This window comes from Arachis ipaensis, chromosome B10 (genome assembly GCF_000816755.2).
Source record: "Arachis ipaensis cultivar K30076 chromosome B10, Araip1.1, whole genome shotgun sequence".
Classification (NCBI taxonomy): domain Eukaryota; kingdom Viridiplantae; phylum Streptophyta; class Magnoliopsida; order Fabales; family Fabaceae; genus Arachis; species Arachis ipaensis.
In genome coordinates, this window is record NC_029794.2 from 135,417,177 (window position 1) to 135,427,548 (window position 10,372).

Sequence of the window (10,372 nt, forward strand, 5' to 3'; positions counted from 1 at the left end):
GCAGATATTTAAATCTTTACGGATTTAAAAATACATTTAAGTTATTGACTTTTTCAAAATCTAGATACATTGATTTATAGGTTTAATTTGTCCCATTTTAAAAACTTTTCACGTGTACATTCGTACCAACAGGTCGGTACAACGGGAGTTACATTTAATTTTTCTGTTGGATCTACAAACCTAAGTGAACATCAGGAATCAATATGTCAAAGTTTTAAAAAAGTTAAGAACTTAAAAAGTATTTTCAAATTCTCGAGAATTTAAATATTCGCAGATCAAAAAGTCAATGATCTATTTGTCTTTTTTTCATTTAAATTTTTAATGTATTTATTTTATAGTCATTATAAAAATATTTAAAACTTTCCACTAGTGGTAAACTTATCATATATCCTTACATCACATATTAGCTAAATCCTTATTTTATGGGTGAACTGACGATTTTTTTTATGAATATTACATGATAAAATGAGAAAAAAAATAAAAAAGACAAAAAATTGTTTTCAAAAATTTAAAATATACCTAATATTGAATATGTCTATTTTACTTCAGTTTTTGAACTATCACTTTTCTTCTCCAACTTATTTTTTTTGTATTAACTTTGATATTCAATAGGCTTCTCCAACTATCACTTTTCAAAAAAATTCGCTTCTTAAGTTCCTTTTCTTTTATGTGTTTTCTAATTTTTGGCCCTCCTCTTTATATGTGATGCTTCTTCAAAATTTGTAGAACATGGAAGACTTTTGACATAATTGTACTCTCATATCTTTTAGCTTATTTCTTTATTTATTTGGAATCTTTTGACAGGTTAAGAAGTGGGCCGGGGGTTAATGCTTTATGCTTTCGTTCAGTGGATAGTTTTATTATTGACGGTCTTTTTCTTCTCTTACTGTCATATTTTATTATTTTTCTTGTGTTGTACTACTTAATTTTGTTAAAGTCCAATAGAAAATTTTGAGCCTTCGTTTTTGGTCTTAAGAAATAGGGGCTATATTGGCTTAGACTTTTTCTTCTGTTTTTCTTCTGCTTTTGATTTTTTTATTGATGGAACTGAACTTTTTTTCACACATAATAATAGGTGCAAACTAAATTATTAACTACTCTCTCTTTTTGCACCCCTTTTAAAAGGCCACCTAAAATAGAATACATCATCATAAATTATATCCAAAAGGTTGGATAAAAGCTTTTAAAAAAGAAAATCTCATCTAAAACGTAAGAAAAAGGGAGATTCTAATAGGCTGGTCTCCTCTCCTTGAATCCTAAATAAAGATTAATATGGACGGCGCTGTCTGTGTAACCACTTTGGAGGGCTGGCTGTGGAGGCATTATTCGAAATCATCAAGAAAGATGGCTAGAAGGATACATGATGAACATTAGAACATGTTCAGCATTTAAAGTAGAATTTTGAGACGTGTTCCAGGGACTTAAAATTGTGTGGGACCTAGGATTCAAAAAAGCTATTCTGGAGACAGATTCCAGAGCTGCAAACTCTGCAGAAGAAGGAAGAAATCCAGAATCATCCGGAGGCTCTGGTCAGAAGCATCGGTCAGATCGTGAAGAGAGATTGGAAGTTGAATATAAAACATGTTTATAGAGAAGTCAATAGAAGTGTAGATTGGCTTGCTAAGAACAGCCTAAAAGCTTTTTCAGGATTTCACTTCATTGACCTTCCCCCACCTGAGTTAAGGCACATTATTGATAATGATAGTAGAAAAAAAAATTTGAAATCAAATTGAATTAGAATTGGAAATCAAGTTGCACCCTAAATTAGGTAATAGAAAATACAAGAATATAAGTTATTTTTTTAGTTAAGACAACACAATATTTATGAAGAATGAAGAATTATGAATTGAAAGTTTTAAGTTGATGAGTTAAAGAATTTAAAACAAATTTAAATAAAGAATTTAATTAGTCAAAATTTTTACTAAATTCGTAAAATATTACAAATTTCATATGAATGAAAATGTATTAAATTATTAAAAATTCTCTTATTTTTTGTGATAAATTCGTGATTTAACTTTTATTCTATTTTGTTTATTGTTTTATGTGTTGTGTTTTCTATTTTATTTTACTTTTTTATAACATGTTCCACTTATAATTGTGTTGAAGTCCCATAAAAAATCTTGAGAAATATTGGGCTATATTGGCCAGACTTGTTCTATTTTTCTTCTGATTTTTTCGTTTTTTTTCTTTTTGTATCGATAGAACTGATTTTTTTTTCACACAGAATAATAAGTGCAAACTAAATTATCAACTACTCTTTTTTTTTAAAAAAAAAATATTATGTTGGATCGGACAAAATTTGGTATTCACATTAGAATATTAAAAAAATTAAAATCAAATTGAATTGAAATTACAGCCGAAGCATGGTTAGATGACAATTTTATTTGTCTCACTTAAAAGTGCACCAAAAATCCTCATAGAAAAAATATAGAACCATGCTAATAGAGTAATAATAGAAGTGGGGTGTGTTGTGTATAACCAAAAAGAAAAATAAAAAATTAAATTGGAATTGAAAACTAAATTACACCCTAAATTAGATAGTAGAAACTACAAGAATATAAGTTATTTTTTTTTAACTGCTTTGTTGGAATATAAATTGATTATTATCGTATATTGTTGGTTTGTAATTTTATTAGTTAAGAATTACAAAACTCACATCATTATATATCTCTTTCATTTAGACAAATTCTTTCATTTATATTTGCAAATAAAAAACTTAAATAATTATTTTACAATTTATATGATCAAACCAAGCATATCATTAACAATACTATATAGTTCACAAAATACCTGAGCTATATTGATATTCAACTTATTATGGGTAGCAAAACAATAAGATTATGTAAGTTGCAAAATTAAGCTATTAATGGAAAAAAGGATACTAAATTAATAAGTCCTCAGCTTTATGCATGTAAATAATTATATAATGAATTTACATTTTAATAAAAAGATTAAAATTTAATAGAATAATTTTTTTCCAAATTAGTTGCTAATAAAGATAACAATTAAATTAATTGATCTAATAATTTTTAATTAATGATAAAATTAGCAAATTGATTAAAACCATATTTTCTACAAGTTAGCTTGTCTAATGGGCAATGGCATGACATAATGTCAAATAACGTTCTATGTCAACTTTTTATCAAGATAGAAAAATTATCTTGATTTATGGTTTATTTAAAACTAAAAACAAGTTAGTTTAAAATTGAGAAATCAATTAATTGTTATTTGATCATTTCACATTCTTTATCATACTTGGACAATTGCTGGGTAGTACAACTATCTTGAATCAAATAAATGATTTAAAATGAGTGTATTTAACTTAATAACAAAAATTAATTCATAAAATAAAAAAGTTATCTTACGCTTTTAAATAAACTATATTCTTACAAATACATAGAACTTATAATATGTTTATAGTCTTAAATTAAATGTGTATATTTAAAATACTTATTAATTAAAAAGTGAGAAAAGTAAGACAAGTGTAAAAAAATATTTAAAATCTAAAATCTAGTAAAATGTTTTAATTTGTAAGCTAAGAGTATAGAAATAGTCAAAATAAGACACTAACTACTTCACTCTTTTAATTAAAAAAGGATTTATCTTTCTCTTTTATATTTGATAGTGGTTACATTATAGTTGATTATTTTCAATTTTCCAAACAATATTTGGGTTCTAATAAAAATAATGTGGAGCTAATATTTATGAATTTTCATATATTAATGGAGAGTGGCATGGAATCCATATCTGATTGCTACATGCTTTGTTTTGCCGTGTTTATAAAGGAAGGAAAAAATGCATATCATGCCATAAACATCAACATATAAATTTAATGAGTGACAAGGATATAACAAAGAATTAGACCAAATTGATACAATTTTTTCCATGCGTATTTGGTACTCCTGGAATAATTAGAAACTGAGAGAGAATCGCTCAAAGACTTTTAAGATAAGCATTGGAGACTAAAACTTTACCACACATACTCAAGACTCTTGGAACGTAAAGGTTGGTTTGATTGATTGTTCCATTATCATGATTATGTATATATAATGTGGTTGAGTGAGTGGAGTGAAAGCCATTCACAAATTAAATATCATCAATAATATCTATTTATATTCCACTGAAAATGGGAATTGGATATCAAAATGTTGCTGCATGCGCAGTATTGGTACTTGTGATGGTGATGGCTGAAATTGCAGGCATTTGTGCAAATTCAAGTACTCTCCTCCACTCTCCGTGTCTTGAAAGAGAGAGGCAAGCTCTTGTGAAGTTCAAAGCATCCCTGACTGATCCATTTAACATGCTTTCCTCATGGCATGGTGATGACTGCTGCCGATGGAAAGGGATCGGTTGTGATAATGTTACTGGTCATGTTGTCATGCTTGATCTCACCACTCCTTACGATCAATATTTAGAAGGTGGGAATGTTAATTCATCGCTGCTGGCACTGGAATACTTGACTCATTTGGACTTGACTGGAATTTATTTCTATCCGAGTCCCATACCCATGTTCATTGGTTCTATGCAACGCCTCAGGTATTTGTCCATCTCTGGAGCTGGTTTTGGCGGGAGAATACCCAGCAATCTTGGAAATCTCACCAACCTCCACTTTCTTGATCTGAGTGACAATGAATTTTCACGAGACAGTAACATCAATTGGATTTCTCAACTGCCATTGCTGGAGCACCTCAACATGATGGGCTCTTTTATTTACAATGAGTTTCAGGTATTTGTCCAAACTTATTACTTGGATAGTTGGATGGTTAATAATTCATGGACTTGACAAAGTTGCTTCTTGTTCCTCGCTCAGGTTAATATTAATCTCACCATCAGTGCTCCTAAACTTCACTTCCTAAGTCTTGCCTACAATAGACTTAGTGTGTCTAATTTGGATGCTTTACAAAACATGACATCTCTTGTGCATCTTGATCTTGGTTGGAACAATCTTACTTCAGTTTCATCTTGGTTTGGCAACTTTAAGAAACTTGAGTATCTTGATCTTTCAGGGTGTGGGCTTCATGGCCCAATTCCAAATGCTTTCCAAAATGCAACTTCCATTGAATTTTTGGATCTTTCTAAGAACAGTTTTGACTCTCTTCCATCCTGGTTTCACAAGTTTGAGAAACTCAAGCATCTTTTTCTTTCATCTAATAACTTCCAAGGTACAATTCCCGTTGCTTTACAAAATATAACTAGCATTGAGTTCCTTGAGCTTTCTCGTAATTCTTTTACTTCAGTTCCATCTTGGTTTATTGAGTTAAAGAAACTTGTCAACCTCAATCTTTCAATTAATAAATTAACATCTATGGAATGTTCCATTTCATCCATTTTGAAAAATATGTGTCACCTGAAAACATTAAATATAGGAGGAAACAAACTCCGAAAAGAATTCATTGGAAACAGTGATTTGTCTACCTGCATTAGACATGATTTGGAGAATCTTGACTTGAGTGAAAATGAATTTAATGATCATTTACCATCTTGGTTAGGACAACTTGAAAATCTAGGCAATCTTGATCTCCAAGATAATTTTTTCTATGGTCCCATTCCCTCTTCTTTTGGAAAATTACTGAAATTGAAAATTTTATATCTATCCAACAACAAGTTAGAAGGGGAGCTTCCTGATTTCATGGGACAGCTTGTAAATTTACAGGTAGTCGATCTTTCAAATAATTCATTTAATGGAACCATTACTCAAAATCTTGAGCAACTTGTAAATTTACAATATTTTGATGTCTCCAATAATTATCTAACGGGATCCATTCCTTCGAGTCTTGGTCAACTTATAAATCTAACCTCTCTTGATTTGTCAAATAATTATTTAAAAGGAATCATACCTACAAGTCTTAACCAACTTGTAAATCTTAGTTGGCTTGATCTTTCAAGGAATAAACTAGATGGGAGAATATGTATTGATTTTCAAAAACTTGTGAATCTATTCAACCTGGATCTGTCTTCAAACAATTTGTATGGAACCATCACAGTGGAAGAAAGTCATCCTTTTATTATCTCAAAAATGTCGTATTTGAATCTCTCATATAATCAAATCAGCGGCTCACTTCCTGAACATATTGGTCATATAATGCCCAATTTGTGGTCCTTGATTCTTGGAAATAACCTCATAAATGGTTCAATTCCAAAATCACTGTGCCAAGTTGATCATTTGAGAATCCTTGATCTTTCAAAGAACAGACTATCTGGTAAAATCCCCAATTGTTGGAAAGATAACAAATTATGGGAAGAAATAAATTTGTCATCCAACAAACTCTCAGGGGCTGTTCCAAGCTCATTTGGGAATCTTTCCTCTCTCTTTTGGTTGCATTTGAACAATAACAGCCTTCATGGAGAGTTTCTAGCATCTATGAGAAATTTGTCACAGTTGTTGATTATGGATCTCGGAGAGAATCAACTTTCTGGCACCATCCCATCATGGAGTGCTAACACATTTTCTTCGCTACAAATTCTAAGATTGCGGCAAAACAGGTTAAGTGGTAGCATTCCTTTGCAGATATGTGAACTATCATCCATTAAAATCTTGGACCTTTCTCGCAACAATTTAAATGGTCCAATACCTTGGTGCATAGGCAATCTTCGAGGAATGAATCTTGAGGCTCCTGCTTTGTCTCCTCCTTCGCTTGTTGCTGAGAGTCCAATAGCAGAAGGTTGGAAAACTGAGGATGTCATAGAAGTCATGAAAGGAAGAGAATTTCACTATACAAAAATCTTGATACTTGTAGTCATGATGGACTTGTCCGAGAATAATTTGGTTGGCTCAATTCCAAAAGGAATAACATTGCTTAATGGATTGCATAGCTTGAATCTATCTTTGATCATGTATTCATATGTGTGTTTTTATTTTATTTTGACGAATCAAAAGTGGAAATAAATTAAGGAAAGTAAATGATGGTTGATGCATTTATGAATGTATGTGTATGCATGAATTTGTAATAGAGATTGTCATTTGATGTTTAATCTCCTGAAGAATCTCTGCATAAAACAGAACAACATATCTAACAAAGCTCTAAATTGAAGTTGAGTTAATAGCTCGCTTCTGCAATTCACCTCTTTTGATGCACCAGTTTTCTTAAATTCCTTTTGATGTAATTTTCTCTGAACCTTGATTCAATGCAGCAGTAACCATACCACAACTGTTATGTAACTATACACTTCATTTCTGGTTCAATATACTTCCTGGTTACAGAGGGCAGAGTCTATTGATTCAGTTTTGTTAGCATTCATTCTATAACAAATAATGTGCAAGGGAACACACACCTAATGATCTAATCTAATAAGACTAGTAATTCCTTAAGCTTGTGCAATGCATATGTGACGAAAAGGTCTTATATATCATGTAAAAAAAAATAATAATATTAAAAAAAATCAATTCTCTAGCAATATACTATAGCATTCTGTATAGTTTAGTCTTGATGACAGTAAATTATTTGATTCAATTAAAACACTAATTCTCAGTTCATCACAATCAGTTAGTGGAACAACAATGCTAAAATATAAACCACGGGGGAGGGGACAAAAAAGATAAAAGATTCAAGATATGATCAATATAAACAAATTTCAAGAACATAAAACCATTATGAGAAATGCAAAAGTGTGTAATGAGGAAAAAAATTAAGAGAAAACTAGCTAAGACACCTACTAAATCATACACAAGCTACGTTGCAGCTTTTATAAGACTATTAAAAACTGTATATGAGAATATGCATATTTCTCAAGGTGTATTTGGTCCGGGGAAAAATAAGAGCTACATTTTCACTAAGATGATAAAACAAGAGACAATATTTACAAGAGAGATTGCCATAGTAAAAGTTCAATTTTACAAGATAACTGCTACATATTTACTAAATTACTTGGTTTAAGAGCTACTGAAGTTTTAATGGATTGCTTAACCATTGGCTCTATAAATATGAGCATCAAGCACTGGATTTTCTCCACTAATGAGCTCAAAGACACAAACATCTCCAACTTTTAAATCATTTTCAAGACTAAAAGGCCGCCAACCTTCGAGATATAGGCAGGCTACAACTTGCCTTCGTACCGTATCTCTACATTCTGCTCCTTGTTTTCAAAATACTTTGTGTAGAAGGAAGCTTTAAAAGGATTTGACAAACAATTAGAAAGGATCTTACTTATGGAATAAGGCAGTTACCACATATTAGTTCCTTTGGAAGAATGTGGTTAAATCTAACTAAGAAATAAATAAAGACAGCTGTCATAAGTCAACTAAATTTTGAGCCAAAAACTAACTTCCATTGGCCTGAGATCTGGCCTCTGATGTTATAAGTGTTGCAAAGGTTGGTTAATCAGAGATTTAGAATCTTTCTTTTTTCCTTTTGGTGGCTTTGTATATATAAAGAAAGTAAATAAGAAAAACCATAATTCAAACATACCATTAAGATTTGTAGTATGTTTGGATTAAAATCAATTGTAGATATGTTTGGTATCTTCTGCAGTGCAAATGAACCTGATGTTAGTAATTATAATAATCAAGACTCTGAGCATAAAAGGAAACTAAAGAGTGATGACACATCTCCCTCTATCTATGTCACACTATGTAACTGAGATTAAGAATCAGTTATATTTTTTCAAGTTAGTTAGATGTGAACTAAAACTACTAATTAGTCACAAACATTATAGTGTATAAAATTATGTATTGCATTGCACTTCATAACTTGTGCTATTCACTTTAGCTTTTTCACAATCAGCGAAAAATCATCTTCCATGGTTTATCTTTTGTTGGTTAGTTGATATTAATAAACTGAATTTCTCTAATCCACTGATCAAATGCATGGACACAGAAGGAGCATTGAACAATCCATTTTGCAAAAATTAAAAATTAAAAAATTTACCAAATAGACTAATAGAGCAAACATGTGCTAAATAGCTTGAAGTCAAATATTATACAAACTTAAACAAAAACCCTAAAATAATAATTAAAAAAATACAAAAAAATATGGTTATAGGAAGAAATACACTTCACTATATTCTCAGTATTGGATGCCATTTTTTTTAATATAGTAACTAATAATTGACGTTCACTATTTATATTTTTATTGTATTATTGATTAAATAATCTTATTTGCAATCCTAAACTATTTATTTTTGGACATGGTAAACGAAGCCCGGCCCACACACTTACCCAACCCGAGCCCTAGAAACCGCTCAGCCTAACCCTCCCTAATTCAAACTACCTCTCCCTCTCAACGTAACTCTCTCACCTAACCCGCTGAACACCAGAATCTAACTCCCCAAAGCAAACATCAAAGTTGGTTAGAAACTTAGAATAGCTGTTGACTGCGACCATGCTCGCTGCGTTGCTCCGCTGCACTTTCTTCTTCTATCTTCGCTGTTGTTTGCACAAGGTATCCCTTTTCTTTTCTTTGGCTCCGTTGATGGATTCTTCAACATATATATATTTTTTATTTTTTATTTTTTGTATATTTTACTTGATTTATCCTTCATTTTGCCTTTTGTCTTCAAGCAGGTTGGCCTTAGTGGTTCTGCTAATGGGAGGAGTTCTCCTTGGCTTCTCTGCATTGATGAGTTTCCTGAGCTGGTAAGGCGGATTCGTGCTCCAGCTTAACTGAAGATTCCCTGTCTTCATTAGATTTGTTATCGTGTGAGCTGAGCTTGCCCTGATTTTTCTTGCAGTTCCACCTTTTACTGAACCACTGTCATCCCTGATTACTGCAACCATCATCCCTGTTTTGCTGTGCTCTGAGAACGCTGCATCTGTGTTGATCTTGAGTTATTCTTTGGGCAGTGGCCTCCACTTTACTGGTATGGTTCCTCTACTGGCTCATTCTTTGGGCGGTGGCCTCCACTTTACTGGTATGCTTCCTCTTTTAACTGCCTTTGATTCTATTTGCTCTGTGGTATCCCTGGCTTTCTTGTACTCTAGCTTGGATTATAGTGCTTAGAGGATCTGCTTTTAGATTGTGAAATATTGCTGCATTTCTCGTCTTCCATATAGCCCAGATCATGGGCCCCATGCTGCTCGATCTGTCATCCCTCTCTTCTTTGCTCGCTTCCTTGAATTTGTGCCAATTCTCTCTCATCCATTCTCCCATTGATAATACTTTCTGCTTGCATTAGCTATTCCCATCTCGAAGGAGGAATGCTACTTTCAACTTGATCATTTATCTTCATTATTGTTGGTATCGTGAGAAGATATTATCATTCCACTTTTAATAATATAACTTAAATTTGATCAAATTTTTGTTATAAATGTGATTTTTATTTTAAAAAAAAGGTATTTTCTAAATAAAAATGACATGATCAATTTGCTGCTCTATTGGTGTTCTGCCTCACACTTGTATGATCGTCATTGAAAGTTTTGATTTGTTAACATGAGTCT

The 10,372-nt window shown here is 31.6% G+C and overlaps 1 protein-coding gene and 1 long non-coding RNA gene across 2 annotated transcripts; both read left to right on the forward strand.

Moving 5' to 3' along the window:
- Positions 3,896 to 6,972, forward strand: LOC107621184 (probable LRR receptor-like serine/threonine-protein kinase At4g36180). Its single transcript, XM_021114751.1, has 3 exons — positions 3,896 to 4,726; positions 4,811 to 6,844; positions 6,952 to 6,972. The coding sequence occupies exons 1-3, from the start codon at positions 4,127 to 4,129 to the stop codon at positions 6,970 to 6,972; spliced, it is 2,655 nt and encodes an 884-aa protein (XP_020970410.1). The 5' UTR covers positions 3,896 to 4,126.
- LOC110267514 lies at positions 9,143 to 9,809 on the forward strand. The gene is made up of 3 exons (XR_002355240.1): positions 9,143 to 9,377; positions 9,500 to 9,571; positions 9,667 to 9,809. It is a non-coding gene; the product is annotated as an uncharacterized LOC110267514 (long non-coding RNA).